The following is a 16,763-nucleotide window of genomic DNA, read 5'->3' on the forward strand; positions in this document are numbered from 1 at the left end:
ACATCACCCCAGTCTTTCAGGATAATGTGTGGGTAAGAGACAAGTCTTGACTCACCTCTCTTCTAGGTCAAAGCCTATGTGTGGAGCAGGAAAAAAATCAGTATTGGCCACGGGTGTTGCCGGGTCTGCAAAGACCTACAGCTTTCTGTCCCTTGACAGATCACTGCCTTGCATTGACAAGCAGCTCCTTCCACCAGCAGCCACCACAGTTACCTTTTGTAATTGCTGCTGTTCCTTGGGAACACATCCCAGATGGTAGTGTGAACCTTGCTGGGCCCATTGCTATAGGCTACTGTTTTCATATCTGATTTCTAAGCATAACCTCACAGGTAAGCTTTCTTAATGAGGTTTCCACATACCAATTGTTTTCTATACTTCTATACCATCTGGGACATTCTCTATATGTTAACACCCAAAGCTGTCTTCTGAGATTCTCCAGGCCCACAGGAACCAAACACCAAAAGATTCCTTGACTATGATTATGTCAGCAGGGTTGATTCTTGTGACATACTGTCCTGAAGCAGGAGAACTATAGTTCACCATGGAGAGACGCACTCTCATGATCTCATGGTCACCTCCCAAGGGCCCCACTTCTAAACAGATACAAACACTGTGCTATAAGGAAGACTGAGGCGAGGGCTCTGGGACCTCAGTTTAGAGTCCTCTGATTCTTGGAGATATGAGTAGGTGTCCTACATGGGGAGACATGAAGCAGACCCAGAGGAGTCACTGCACAACTTTGGATACAAAAAGTATTTCAAATGCAATGGAAGAACATGCATTTTAAAAGGTAAAAAAATTTTCCCGCACCATTTAAACCTTGCAGACCACTGTGAAGAAGTTTGTGCCTTTCCAGAAATAGTCACAGTAAAGTCCTGTCTCAGATCTCAAGGGCAATTATCTGTTAAAGGGCAATTGGCCTTATCTGTAAAAACTCACTGGTGCCCGTTTGCTCAGTGAGCACACAGTGGATCCGTCAGTTCCTGTAGCATGCAGGACTGAGGCACCATAAGATTATTCACTCCAGTGTCTCCGTTCTCTCGGTAATGGATACATGCCCTAAACGCTGGCAGATTACTTTCTTTGCCTAGAACAAACATCACAGGTTCATGATTTTCTGGCTATTGTTGGATTTCTGTGTCTGATTCAAGAATGTGCCTGGTTTAGGTTTGCAGAGTAGATCTGGCACTGGGGGTTTGCTCACTGACCTCTGGCTCACGGGCCTTGCCTGATGTCTTTGCAGCAGGAACCCAGCTAATACACTAATGTCCACCCCCATTGTTAATGGTGCTTCCTTCCCTCAGGAGCTCATACTGTTTTACAAACTTGTTCCTTCATCTTCGTCACCACATCTTTGTTTAAATTCCATGTTAATTCTCTCTCTCTCTCTCTCTCTCTCTCTCTCTCTCTCTCTCTCTCTCTCTCTCTCCCTCCCCTCCCCTTCCTTCCTTCCCTCCTCCTCCTCCTCCACCTCCTCCTCCTCCTTTCTTTCCCTCCTTCCTTCTTTAGCCTTCATGAATGTGTAAAAGTTCCTATCTATCCAGAGGTATTGTTTAACTATGTCTCATAAATTCTGATCTAAGAAATGTTTCAATGTTGTTCATGCTTCTTTTATGATTTAAAATATTTTTTACGTATTTTAACTTGGTTAAAAGTTTATATTATAGCAATGTGAAAACCTTACAAACAAGGTTCATTTATTTATTCTTTTTGGACCAGTAGAAATCTATGTTAAGCTTCCTTTGTGACTTAAACTACTTCAAACATTCCATGTATTCCAAATATTCCACATGGATATTATGGTGAATAAATACACACACTTACACTTACATGTAGACATTTCTGGACATAGATTCATGCTTATACATTCACACACACACATACATACACACACACACACCCTAATATACACCAATATAATACATACAGATTGTTTTATAAAATTAGTTTACCTGTTTTCCATATATTTTCTTTTTTATTATATATTTTTTTACTTACATTTCAAAGGTTATTCCCCTTCCCAGTTTCCTGTCTATAAGCCCCCATTCCCTCCTCTCCCCCTCCCCCATATGAGTATTCCCCCTATACATCCCACTTATTGCCCCCCCCATTCCCCTGCACTGGGGATCCAACCTTGGCAAGACCAAGGGCTTTCCCTTCCACTAGTGCCCCTACAAGGCTATTCTCTGCTACATATGCAGTTGGAGCCCTGGGTCAGTCCATGTATAGTCTTTCGGTAGTGATTTAGTCCCTGGAAGCTCTGCTTGGTTGGCATTGTTGTTTTTATGGGGTTGCAATCTCCTTCAACTCTTTCAGTACTTCCTCTAATTCCCCCCAAGGGGGTCCTAGTCTCAGTTCAGTGGTTTGCTGCTAGCATTGACCTCTGTATTGGACATGCTCTTTCTGTGTCTCTCAGGAGAGATCTATATCCAGTCCCTTTCCGCATGCATTTTTTAGCTTCATCAATCTTATCTAGTTTTGGTGGCCACATGTGTGTCAGGCTCTGAATGGCCATTCCTCGAGTCGCTGTTCTAAACTTTGCTTCCATATTCCCTCCTATGAATATTTTACCCCCTTTTAAGAAGGAATGGGAACATCTGCATTTTGGTCATCCTTCTTCTTGAACTTCCTGTGGTCTGTAGATTGCATCTTGGGTAATTTGAGCTTTTTGGCTAATACCACTTATCAATGAGTGCATACCAAGTGTGCTTTTCTGTGACTGAGTAACCTCACTCAGGATGATATTTTCTAGTTCATTCCATTTGCCTATGAATTTCATGAAGTCGTTGTTTTTGATAGCTGAGTAGTACTCCATTGTGTAGATGTACCACATTTTTTGAATCCATTCCTCTGTTGAAGGGCATCTGGGTTCTTTCCAGCTTCTGACTATTATAAATAAGGCTGCTATGAGCATAGTGGAGCATGTGTCTTTGGTGTATGTTGGAGCATCTTTTGGGTATATGCCCTAGAGAGGCATAGCTGGATCCTCAGGTAGTGTAATGTTCAATTTTCATATATTTTCAATTATTTTTGTTCATACAAATGTGACTAAATGAAAATTTAGCTTTGGATATTCAAGTTTAACTGTAACATCAGGACACTAGCTTGTATGCACAATCTTGAGGTTTTCTTTAAATCCATACTTCTCCCTTGTTAAATGACACATAGAAAGTCTGGCCAACTAAAAGAACTAAACTCTGAGTGTCTCCCACCTCTTATCCCTAGCATTGCAACACAGAATTCAACACCTGTAGAAGAGCTGGAAGGGCATCCAGGATACCATTCTATGCCTTTGTAGAATAAGAACAGATCTACAAGGTGGGGGAGATTCTATCCTTCCCAGAGACAAAGCTGCTTGAAGCCTCCATGGAAAATACCCTAGCTCACTTCCTTGTAAGCACATCACATTCTTGATAGCAGAGCTCGGTCAATTAGACTTAATTTGGCATTTCCCCCTTTGCAGTTGCTGGTGTTCTTTGAGCATAGAAACCAAGAATTAGCAACCTTATGGAAATGTGAGCAGCATGCCAGCCTGAACTTCAGCTGAACTGAAAGTTCTATTCACTGGGCTGCACCTAATCTTCATCCTGAACATCGGAGTGCAGGAAGGGCATGGTCACTGTGAACGAACTGCACAGTCTCTCAGCGATCCCACTTCCCAAGCTGACTTATACCAAATTAAATTCAAATTGATCTAAGTGACTTCGATCTCTGCCCCACAAATTGAGACTCCAGACTGACCCAGGCTAAATACCCCAGCCGGAGTAAATGTCTTGGATTCATCCTGGTCTCAAGTTGTGGCTATGAGTGTCTGGGCTCTCACAAATATAGACACTTCAGAGTCTAGCCCCTCTCCCTCTTTCCCCGAGATGACATCTCTCACCTCTCCCCCACCACACCTCTCCTTTTTTGCCCATCTGATCTTGAGTCAATGCTATGTCAACTGGGTAGCCTGTATTCCCACCAACAGATTTGCCACCTGACAGTCTGGCTTCACTCTAAGTCAACCTATCCCTCTCAGAGGAGGATCTGCCTTTGCTTCATCTCAGACTAAGTCAACCACTCAGCCTTCTGAAAGCTGCACCCCACTTACTCCATTATCCACACATTCATTCTGTGCTGAGCTCTTCCTCCTGGACCGACAATATATTGAAGCACCTTGTGCCAGAGAAACAGTGTGTTGTGTGTAATCAGTGGCATTTCTACCTTTCCATTCACAGCAAAATGCTGTTAAAATTTGGCTAGCTCTTCAACCCCTCCTTATGTCTGGCTCTCTCAGATCTCTTCACTATTTCCAGTCCAGCAAAGCAGAATACTTAACCTTTATAGCTCATGTAAGTCGGCCTTCCTGGCACCGTTAACTTGGCTGCTCCCGTTCCCTGATCCTTTCTGTCAGTCCTTTTCTGTGTGCTCCATACTTGTCTTCATATCTGTCTGCCTGGCTAACCCTTCTGTCCTTGCTGATTTCTGAATGCCTGCATCCTGAAGGAGAAGACCTTCAGGGCCTCACCCCAGTGAATGTCCCTTTTCAAACACTCGCTGCCAAGCTCCAGCTTCCAAAACCAGATATACACTTAATGTCTCCACTTCACATCTCAAAGCAATGTAACTCTGCAAAGCCCTTTCCTCAAACACAAACTTCAATCATGTGGCTATCTCTGTGCAGCTACAGTAGAGACAAACTCCATTTGTACTGCTGTGGCCAATGAGTCTGTTACTCTGAAACTCAACCTGACCTTAAATTACTACATTTTGGACACATCATCTTAAAGAGTTTCAAGCACTCATGAGCACATGTGTGTATGTGTACGTGTGTATATGGTGTGTGTATGTGTATGTGTGTGTGCATGGGTACAGTATGTTGGCAGGGAGGAAGGAGGCAGCACCGAGCTTCTGAGCAAATAGGGAAGTCCATTTTTTTAATACAGGGAATTTTCATTTCATGCTCTAGTATTTTAATTTTGATGAAGTATTAGATTGACCAGAGTGTCATAATCCATCTGTTTATTTTGTATGATGTTTGTTTTACTAACTCTCTTCACTTTACATTCTCAAAAAAATTTTTAATACATCTATGTATTGCTGTTTCATAATCTAATTTTATAATTTAAATCTATTATTATTATCATTATATTATTATTATTATTATTATTATTATTATTATTATTATTATTATTTTCAAGACAGGGTTTCTCCATGTAGTCCGGACTCTCCTGGAACTTGCTTTGTAAACCAGGCTGGCCTTGAACTCAGAGATCACCTGCCTCTGCCTCCTGAGTGCTGGGATCAACGCTGTATGCCACCACACATGGCTATGAAGTCTGGTCAACCCTTTCCCTTCTCCTGTCAGCTCCATGCTGTGTGGTTGGCTGTTGTTGCTTGTTTGTGTTATCAGTCTGGACTGACTGATGGCCACCCGACTTCCAGGTAACTTCATGCATCCCACTGTTTTGTAGATATTTCCTTTAAGGGAAAACCTTTCTTCAGGTAGATGAAGGAAGCTCCAAGAAATATAAAAGGCCTGGGAAGTTCAGAAAAGGAGAACACTCACAAATCCTCTCCTGAAAGCAGCAGAGAGAAGAGAGAAGGTCCTCTTCGGAGGACCTGCCCGAAGGCTGGGTGTTTCCGTGTTGTGTGTTATCACCCATGCAGAGGTGGGTCCCACCTGATGTACACACAGTTTCCTTTGACCCACTTGTGTTCTAAGTAACTCCAGTACATCCATTGGTTCAGCAACCAGGCAGGGGAAATGATTTCTTTGATAGGTCACTGCTGAGGTGAATAGGTAGCGAGAACCTTGGCAACTGTGAGGATTTCCTGGTTTTGTTTAAACACCTTAAGGAGTTATTTTTTAAATTACCTTGAATAATTTCATAACAGAACTATGATTCTACCTTTTCATAACTAGATTCTAGCATGTGTTCAGCCTTTTGTCACCCTGGCTTATTTTAAACACAGGCATCTCCTTATAAGGCACATGCTAAGTCCTTGTTTTGGTAGCTACCAATTCATGTTAGCTGCCAACATTGAGAGTCCAATGTGCTTCCTGAGATGCTGTATCATTAGTTATTAGCATGGGAAAATAGATACAATTTTAGCATCCACCAGGGTTTGTTACTTTCAGTCAGGTGCATTTTTACTGCTTGATATAGTTACTGCATTTAAACAGATTATAAAGTAAACCATGACCAAGTTCTAGCCACAGGAAAATCAAATGTCTTCTATGAATAATTATAAACTTTGAAGCGGTTTCCACCTTCTCACTTTCTTTGCATCACACAATTGCCATCCACCCATGTACTTAAACAACTGAATTTTGATTTTCTAAGAAGATATCCTTTGGAGTACTCATCATTATCAGGCATGAAGCAGACCTATTTGTACCTTTTATATTTGGATTTATATTTTTAACGATTTCATGTTTTCTTTACAACTCCAAAGAAGCAGGTCCTTTTCTGTGTCATTCGAACAAAGACAAGGCAATTTTCAAGAGCGGGTTAGTTTCCTTCACATATTGTGGCAGGACAATCACAAAGGACAGGCTCTAATGTTTGGTTTCCCGTGTCAACCTTGTTGGTTGGCTTCTCCCAGGAGTTTCAAACACAGGTCCTCTGCTACAGATTTCACATGCAACATGTATACACATACACATACACATATGTTTGTACACAGGTAAACATACACATATATGTCTTCTCTCATGGGTATCTCTAGTAGCATCAAATGAATCACTGATTAGCAGCACACTGCTCAAAGTGATGGGGCAGTGTAAACTATTAACTGGGGATTCTTTTCTTTTTTGTTTAGATTGAAATCACAGATACACAAAAAGAAACTCATCCAAGTCTGAGCTCAGGGTGTCGAGGTCCTCCATACTTGGGGTTACAACTCCTTGGCTCAGTGTTTTCTAGAGTTCTTGCAGTGCTGGAGCCTGCAGCTCTCTGTGGCCTTGGCTTTCTAAAGCTGATGGCATTCTGTAAGATCAGCTTTCTACTTTGTCTTTTGTTCTCAGTACTTTCATAGTGTTTATGGTCTCAACACTCAATTCTAAACCTCAGCTCCCCCAAATGAGTTCCTAACTACTCTGACACTCTTCATCCACTGTCTAGCAGCAACTGGAATGTTTGTGCTAGAAGCTCAAACAACTGTCTGTCCTTCATGCTACCAGCTCAGCTTGGCTTATCCATCATAAAGACTCCAGAGGGGTGGGATATAGAAATGGAGGGCGGGGCACAGCGGGGAGGTCTTTTGGACTGCTGCCATGAGAAGTGAGAGGATGACTGTTTATATAACCAAGTTCACATGCCCATTCCCAATCATGAGTTGTAGAGGGGTTCTTCCCCTCCAGACTGGGAACAGTAACAGAGAGGTCACTGGAGTGGTGTGGGTGTGCGTGTGCGTGTGCATGCCTGTGTGCATGTGTGTGTGTGGACAGGCTCAGGGTCTTCTGAAACCATTATGGACAAATCAAATAGCTCTGGCAGGGTATTTAAAGTAGCCGTGACTTAAGCAGTCTTCTGAGCAAAAGCTGTGAACTGTTTATTATCCATAACATTTGTGACTGGAATAAAATCTCTTCTGTGTTAGCAACTGTCTTGACGCATCTGTGCCTAGATCCAAGTCTCTCTGAGAGGTTGTAAGATATTTAAAGTAACCATTTATCTTGATTACAGCTGGAGGAGCGGTAAGAAACACGGCTGCATCATAGGTGGCTCCCATGCACAGGCTTTTCTTTTTCCTAACTTTCCTCATTACTTCTTGTGTTCCATTTCAATAACTTCTGCTTTAGATTTTCTTTTTTTTTTTTTTCCGGAGCTGGCGACCGAACCCAGGGCCTTGTGCTTGCTAGGCAAGTGCTCTACCACTGAGCTAAATCCCCAACCCTTGCTTTAGATTTTCTTGATTACTTTCTTCTGCTGACTCCTTTGGAGAAACAGTTACTCACTTTACTATAGATTTTTAAAATGTATTTTTAGTTGATAAACTATGTAACTATGACAATGTAATGCAACACATTGAAATGGACATAAGGCTGAATGATGACAGCCATCAATCTTCTTTCTCTGAGTGGCCATACATCTCAGATCTATACAAGAAGTGCATGGACAAGTTTCTGTCTCCAATACAAGCCAGTAGAATACTATGCAGTGCTATGACAGAAGCATACAGCTGGGCTACAACGAGAAACTACTGATTAAGTCATATGTTTACACATTTTCATCAACTTCAATTCACAGGTTTTTTTTTCAAACACAGCAGTCTAAGATTCACCTTGCAGATATGTCACCTTGAGGATATATTTATGTTAGAAAGACTGTTTACATTGAGCGTAATTGATCATTTTTCTTTAAGCACTGAAACCAGAATTTATTGTAAGATCGAGAGAGGAAAATTGTGTAATGTATGAGGTATTTTACAAATGGGACATCTCTAGGAAGCTTATGATCCTGACAAAATTACATATATCATTAATGGAGCTCTGGTTAATTTATTTTGTATCACAAAATAATGTATACATAAAATTTGATAAAAGTATATTAGTGTCAAATAAGTCTTGGTATAACAACATTTATAGAATCTGCATGGATAAATGTCTCTAATTTTATTTTCTTACTACTAGAATTAAAAAGTTAAGAAGTGTATGGTTTTTCTTTCCATTGTGTTTTTTTATCATTAAAAAATTATACTTTGTAGAAGACAAACAGCAGTATTTATCACTAGGTCTAGAAAGCTAATAACGACCATATCCCCCAGTTGATCATAAGCCCCAACTGCACATCTCTAGAGAATAAGAAACATGTCTGCCCATTTGTGGATCTCCCTCTAGCCTGGCATTCAGGAAACAGCAATAAATATGCCCTGTGTGAGGATATTAATAAATCAATGGGTTGCCCGTGCTGAGCAGGTCTTCATCTAGGCAGAAATCACTGCAAACACTCCATCTGCTTTTCTGTGAATTCGGCTCTGGGTGAGGGGGGTGGAGGGGCTTTGCCTTCCTTAGGAATAGAGATGGCTTACTGAACAGGCACTGATGAGTGCAAGGCTGAATGGAAGAATGCCCATGAGGGAATGCTAACTAATTAAGAGCCTATCTGAGTTTAACAGAAACACAGAAAGAGACCTGAAAGGAACCCTTCCAGGTCTCTTCCGGCCCCAAGCCTGCCTCTTGCTTCATATTCCCTGCTTCTGCTCCTTGCTCTGGTTTCACATCTCATGCCAGCTCAGCATGAGCTGTTGTGCCAGCACCCAACTCCCCTCCTCCTCCATCTTGTTTCTCAGGACCCAGCTTTAATGCAATCTCCACATTTGCTCCTTCTTTCAGGGACCACTTGGACACTCATTATACACGCTTCAGGGCACCATTCTTTGAATGGCTGCACTGTAGGGCTCCATCTCTTTCCAAACACTAGATTTGATGCCTCAAGATGAGGTCTCTCTCTCGTCCTCCTTTGCCCTTTAAGGCCCAACCTGATCCGAATCCATTTTCTTGGAGTCAACTGCTTATGAATACCTTTGACCCACATCATCTTAAGCAACCACTAAATGTGCCTGTCACTAGAGCCTTCCATATGATATTCTGAGCCGATAGGTCAGAAACTGAACACTACACAGTGGGGGTCTGTGTAGTTCTGGAAAAACCTCAAATAAAGCATGGCAGACTTTGATTTTTGCCCTGAGGTGACTCTAAGGCAATGTAGGAAGTCAAATGATCCATGAATTTCTGTGCCCTTCGATTTAAAATGAGCTAAATCATATGTATTTCCTTCAGTGCTTATGGAGACCTGCAGGTCCCTGGTGTGTCTGCGTCTATAAACATACTCAGATAAATATGGGTTAATAGAAAAATATATTTAGAAGAAAATAACATACCAAAAATAGCCCCCCCCAAATATAAGACTTACCACTTCTTCATGGGTTGCATTTTCTACATTAATGCCATTAACCTGAACAGACAAATGAAGAATTTTGAGGATAATGATTGATTGGAATAAGTTTAAAATTGAAAGATGGAATAGAATTAAACATTAAAGCGTAAGGTACTGACCTGTAGCACAGCATCTCCTATGAACAACATCTCTGTCTGGTCAGCTGCAGGGTTGCAAAAGCAGCAACATTGTTAAGGGGATCTTGGCAACTTTTCCTTACAGCAGTCTTTAATCAACATTGTGCTTCTAAGAACCGACATCCATGTGCTTCCGTGTCTGCAAATGTTTGTGTATATGTGCCCAAACATGTACTCTCTGATGTGTTTGCATAATCAGTGTTTGTGTGATTGGGAGAAAACAGTGACGAAAGTGTGCGTGCTAGCAGGTAGGTGTGATATGTATATTCACATGTATGTGCATGTATGTGCACACCTATGTCTACCAGTCTGTGTTGTGTGCATTGCTATGCACATGAGTTTGTGCGTATATGTTTATGCATCATTGTATATGGGAGTGGGAAAATGTAAGACACCAGTGAGCTAAATGGATGACCAATTTTAAGCATGTTAAGAGATTCGTGAAGTGAAGCATAAGTACCACTCCCTCTAAGGATAGATTTGATTGAAGTATATGGAAAGTGTGGTTCACACTTTTCATCACAGACAATAAACAAGGAATTTCAGAAGTCATTCAGCTTCTCCTCGACATGAATGTGCAAAGATTGCTGTCATTGAAGAGGAAGCCCTGCGCTCTAAAGCTGAATGAAATCTCACACACATCTCCACTCGACATCTTCTTTGTCATAGGGTAAGAGATGATTCAAAGCAACTGAATGGACTTGCAACATACAAAGCATCTTTTTTCATATATGACTAGAGAGAAGTCTGTTTGTGCGACTGTTTGACTTTGTAAAGATCTTTCCTTAAATACTAAAAAAGAATGACCTATTTTTTTTTTTTGGCATCCAAACTGTAACAGTTGTCATGAAACAGAGGCAGGGGAAACTCTCTGAGACTAGCTAGCCTCACTGTAGGATAGCCAGAGCCACTGTAAGACCCTTTCTCAAAAACAAAACAAAACAAAACAAAAAACAATCAACCAACCCAACCCAACCAACCTAACAACCAAACAAACACACCATATAAAAAAGATATTGACAATTGTCAATATTATTTCTACTTGTTGACAACATTAAATCAGATGGGAAATAAAATATATCCTCCATATATCTGAATCTTAAAGCAAGGATGTTAAGTAATCTGGTTCTATCTTACTGAGACAACAGACAGAACCTCTCAAACCATGTCTTGCTGTGTTCAGGTCAGACAGTCTTCCTCAGATCATCCCTTTTGTGACCAGGTCTCCCTTTGGCTAAGCACAGATGCTCAAAATTCTCTTCTCCCTGTCTTTGCTGCCTCTGCTGCCATCCCTAGCCCTCAGCTGTACCAGAGTGGGATGGGGCCCAATTAGAATCATTGGTACTCTGGTATACAGGAGGGATCTAAGAGATCTGGGTTGACAAAACCATCAACACCCCCCCCAAATTTCAAGGACTCAAATTTCATTAAAAGATATTGCACATTCAATAGAAAAAGTATTTATAAGCTATACATGAGTTTTCAGGGGTGTATGTCTTTGTCTTTTGTCAGAAACATTGGGGATGTCTGTTTTGTTCTCAGGATGGCCAGAAGACATCAGTGAACACAGAGAGATTTCCCTCAGGGAGTAGAGAGTGCAGGAACCAATGTTCAGCCATGCCTATACCTATATTCCTGTGCAAGGCCATGTTCATAACTGTACCGCCATACATGCTACCCCTTTCCTATGCACCCTGGGCTGTGCCATGCTTATATCTGTCCCCTCCTGCCTTGCCATGCCTGCACTCCTGTGCTACACTGTGTCCATTTCTGCATCCTTATTCCTTTTATTTGAGTAATGCTTATATTGGTTCCTTCCTGCCATAACATATTAGTACCTATTCCCATACTAAACAAAGCTCCAAATATTTCTTCCTGCTATGCCAAGCCCTACACCTATGCTACTATTTATGGATTCAGTGTATTCTCTGTAGGAATAGGGATTCATTAGATGACAATGAATGCTAGATGGGGTGGTCTATGCACCGAAGCATTTTCTCCTAATGCCTCTTGCATAGGATAATGTTTGATTGGAGAGAAGTCTGCTTTGTCACAGGCATCTGTGTATCTGATTTAACACAGTTCCCATTTGGAATCAGCTCACAAGCCACCAGGACTTCCATCTGCAAGAAGCAGCCATGTCCTACAGTCTCCTGAGTGGATGTTGTATTCTGCAGGCTGGGCTGGGTGCAGGTGCTCTATGCCAGCCGGGCAAAAAGATGATGAGCCCTAAGAAACTACTGCCCAATTTTAACGTGTACACAGACACCATGTTATAAATTCCCAAGTAATGAAATTAAAATGTCAGCAGTCACCTAGGTAAATAGCAAAGCACTTGAATAAAATTTCAGAAGATTTTGAGAGCGAGTGAATACCCTTAAAGAAAATGGGCAAGCCCTCCTTTAAGCAGAAGTCAGGCGACCAGAAGTCAGTGGTAAGTGCCAGCTGACTGATGTGTCTCTGGTTCCTCTTTGTTCTTGCCTGAGAAGGCAGTTCTTCTCCCTCCACTGGGAGTTAAAGAAGCAGTGGAGGGAAAATTTTTGAAGAACAGAGAGAGGGAATTGGCCCCTGCTCGCCTTTCCTTCAGGAAGGAAATGCAGGCACAGGTGGTCTGCCCATAGTGTTTCTTTGTTGTTTGTTCTTTTGTGCTATTTGTGGAAATAACCAGATTTACTAGAACCACCATTCCTTGAATTCAAAGCAAACTCTAAGCTTTATTTCTAGAACAGTCGAGGCTCTTATATTTGCAATACAAAAATAGTCACACGGCAATTTAGTTAAAGTGTTATCTACAATTTCACTGAACTTAGAATGATTCCTGCTGCAAATATAATTCTGGCTAGAATGACCATAGAATAGCTCATCTGCCTTATACTATATATACCTGCCATCACTAAGAACATCTCAGAATAAAGGAAATATAAGACGGCAAGCAAGGACCCTGTTCAGTTCTTGGTTGTTAAGGATTTGACTGGGGCCACCAAGGGAAAGTAGGAAGTGACCCAGTCTCAGATGAACAAAAGGTAATTAGGAATCATCTGTAGAGCCCAGTTCCCTACAAGTTGCCACTAGGTCCTGTTATGTCTGCTCATCTTTCTAAATCCTGACTCAGGAAAGTTCAACGTTTCCTTTTTCTTCTCTCTCGTTCTTCAGAGGCTGGTTAGAACCACTTACACGTGGTGTTTCTAGTACTTGAGGCTTCCTTGCCATTTCTCAAAAGCATCCTTCCCTACCTTGTGGCTGCCCTTCACATCAGCTTAACTCAACGTGGCTTTTTTTTTCTTTCCTTCTTTTCTCCTCTTCCAGGTAGCTACTGAGATCCACAGATTTTAAACTCATAAAATTGTCCTGAAGCGTAAAAAATTCTTCCCCCCTGAATGACAAACAAACAAAGCTAAGGCAAACACGAGAGTTGGGTTTGATTTTAATTGTGACCCTCCTAAATAACATAGTCTATTTCATCGTATTAGACTACATTTGTGGATTTCAGCTGAACAATGATTCTAGCTCATCTCTGTGGACTACAGCCGTTATGCAATAAACAAAGCCCGATGTCTTGGAATCCACACAGCCAACCCTTGACAGAGGGAGGTCTGTTTGTGACGAGCGGAATCAGCTTTCACTTGTCCCAGTCTTTATTTCTCACTTATTGCTGAAGGACTTCAGTGAGTATAGTATACTCCTTGGCAGTCAAGAGTTTTATTCATGCAGTTTCCCTTTTAAGAACTTTGAGTCAGGCCTGGTGGTATATGCCTATAATTTCAGCATTTGGGAGTTAGAAGGAGAATCATGAGTTCAAGGTCATTCTCACCTTTACAGCAAAGGGCAAGGACAGCCTGGGCTACATAAGACCCTGCAACCTTGGACCATAGTACAGGTAGAGGTAGTTATAATTTCCTCTAGTGCTGGTGTCTATCTCTCTAATGTTCCTCCACTAGAAATGTGATGTGCTCATGACCCCATTTGGCACTCTTGTGGCTGATATTTATCCTTCCCAGAGTACAACAAACAACACCATAGCAACCTGGGCCCAAATAGGAGCACAACTACTTTTTAATGTAATTTTCTATGAAGAAGAAAAAAAAGCATAATATTAAAATTAGATTTTTGTCAAGAGTAAACAACAAACAATATATTATATATTAGCCCTGGGAACCTGTTAAAATAGGAAGTCCTCCTTGACCATCTGTGTTTCTAGAATAAATGCTGGAGTACTGTCCCTGAGATAACGCGGGGGTTAAATGCAGGTTTTAAAACACCAAAGCAGATCCACAATTGCTGGACATTTGAGCTGTGATTTCAAAATACAATTTTCTCACAAGAAACCTATACACAAAAGATCCTTTATTTGATTCTTTTCCTTTGGCGGGTTAGGCCTCATGCATGTTAAACCCAAGCTCTAACCCTGAGCTGCCTCCCCAGCCCCCATAGCCCAGTGTAAACCAGAGCATCTGTGTATGTACACATGTGCACGCATGTGCACCCCAGCGTGGGCACAGCATAACAGGACCTAGATGACATCTGTTCTCACCTTGCACTTCTGCCGCTTTTACTTAGTTTTTGTTCCGGCACTGCCACAGTAATAAGATGTTCACGCATGTTCATTGTTCTGGTGAATCGGGGAAAGCAGCACCCCTGCTTATGCAGCTTTCCCGTGGTGTCACTTTCCCTAGCTCTGCCTTGCGAACGGAAACCAATTAGGCCTGTCGTCATCTGCTGCAGGTGTTCCCTACAGCCCCTGAACTCCCAGCACATTTTGTCCAGTCACATGGGCCTAGGGTAAGCAGCCAGCCGCAGTGGCTATCTTCCGTTTAGTCATGCATTCAATAACCCGGACTCAAAAATATTAAGATGGGAAATTATGCTATTTCCATCAGAGATGGGGACAAGAGGTCCAGGTGTCCTCATGTTGGGAAGGTGGTCACTACCTATGTCAGGGAACCTACCATGGGAGGTCAATATCTGAACCCAGTTAATTTCCCAAATCCTGCCTCTGTAAAGATTGTATGGCTTGAGAATTTTCAATTCTTCACCTAAAATGAGGGAGACAGATTTTACTAACTTCAAAGTATGACAGGATTGAGCAAGTGAGGGAACTGCTAGCTGGGACGATGTCCTCCATATTCTGGGACCTCCAGGGGTAGCGGGACCTTAGTGGTTATTATTGTTTGAAGTTTTTTCTTTTCGATAGAACCCAGGCTCTCACACATACTAGAAAGGGTACACATAACAGCTATAGTCACAGCTTTCTAAAGAGGTGTAGTTTACTGCTAACAAGGTCATCTTCATCCTATGGTAGTTCAAAGGATACAACTTTAAACTTTAATTTCAATATTAAATAGTACTTTCTGTCTCCAGGAAGGTCCCCAGAAGCATAAGACAAGGATCCATTTGCACTGAGTGACTTCAAGAGCAGAAGCAGATGACCAGAACCCCATGCCTTGGGATCTGTGCAGGTTGTGGGTAGGTACTAGGAGGTTTAAGTATCATGTTCTTGGAAAATCTGTGTGGGTCCTGGCTAGGCTTGAGAAGTTTCCAGGACACTGGTCTGGGGATCTGTCCAGACACCCAAGTAACTATAACCCATCAGCTCCATACTGTGGTTGGTAGACTGGTTCTGACAGCAATTTATAGTAGCTTTCAGTGTTTCTGTTTACCTTTCTTTAGTTTTGCCTTAACTCAGCTGCTGGAGATGAAGTTTCCTACACAGAATTTAAATTAAATCTGCAATAGATAACGTGTGCTTCTGAGCTCTTGAAATATCCCAGGATTCTTTTTTGTAGCTTTCACATTTCTCAGTCAGCTATGCAGTCAATTTGATTATCCTTGTCAAGTTCTATTTATTCTGATAGGTTTAAAAGCATATCTCTCATTGATGCCTTAACAATGAAGAAAGTTGACATAGTCTCCCTTTGATTTGTGGCCCAATTCGAGAGTGAAACAAGAGCATCCCTTATTTGGGTTTAAGGATAGGCTAACCTGAAACCAGAACAAAACTTGTTTGGCACTGTAAATCAAAAAGGGAAAAAAATTAACATTAAAAAAATGTGACTTCACATCTACCTTGTCGGGCAAGTAGGTTCCTTATAATGCACTTCTGACAAGTCCATCCAGACACTGAGACAAGACAGTGTCACATGGCTCCAGGCATTCAGAGAGAAGATACTGTTTTTCCGCAGTGAGCCCAAATATTCACATTTTAAATTTCAAGAGGAATGTCTTTACAGCGTCAAATCGACAGGAGAGTGACACATGCTGAAGAAAAAGTCTTTCATCTGAAAAGCAAGGTGCCCAAGATGGGGCTGCCTCCAACCTAGATGTAGGGGATGACCATGGTGGATGCTCCTGGGCATGTGGACAGTGGAGTCACAAACACATCCATGAAGCTAAACATCATTGTTATTGAATTAAATAATATTAAACACATTAATGAAATATGGGAATCAGAGAAGCATAAATGATCAGGAAAGAGGCTTAATATTAATATTATATGTTCAGCAATACAAATGAAAAATATCAAATGGGAAAAACCCTAATGACAAGAATGTTCATGGAGTGGATGGCAGGCACTGATGACAGAAGCCTGTGGGGAAGATTAGTATATTTCCATCTATCTACTTATCTATTAACTATTATCTGTCTCTCTGCCATCTGTCAATGTACCATCTATCATATATTATGTATATATCAATCTACTATC

General features: G+C 41.5%; 1 protein-coding gene across 2 annotated transcripts in view; it reads right to left on the reverse strand.

The window, feature by feature from the left end:
- Positions 1 to 16,763, reverse strand: part of Sntg2 (syntrophin gamma 2) — a 202,725-nt gene that overhangs the window by 96,717 nt on the left and 89,245 nt on the right. For both annotated transcript variants that reach the window (XM_032907580.1, XM_032907581.1), the window contains 2 exons: positions 10,046 to 10,089; positions 9,903 to 9,944 (listed from right to left, as the gene is read on the reverse strand). In XM_032907580.1, coding sequence (XP_032763471.1) covers positions 9,903 to 9,944; positions 10,046 to 10,089 — 86 coding nt within the window. The remainder of the gene's footprint in view (positions 1 to 9,902; positions 9,945 to 10,045; positions 10,090 to 16,763) is intronic.

This window comes from Rattus rattus, chromosome 7 (assembly GCF_011064425.1).
Source record: "Rattus rattus isolate New Zealand chromosome 7, Rrattus_CSIRO_v1, whole genome shotgun sequence".
Taxonomy (NCBI): Eukaryota; Metazoa; Chordata; class Mammalia; order Rodentia; family Muridae; genus Rattus; species Rattus rattus.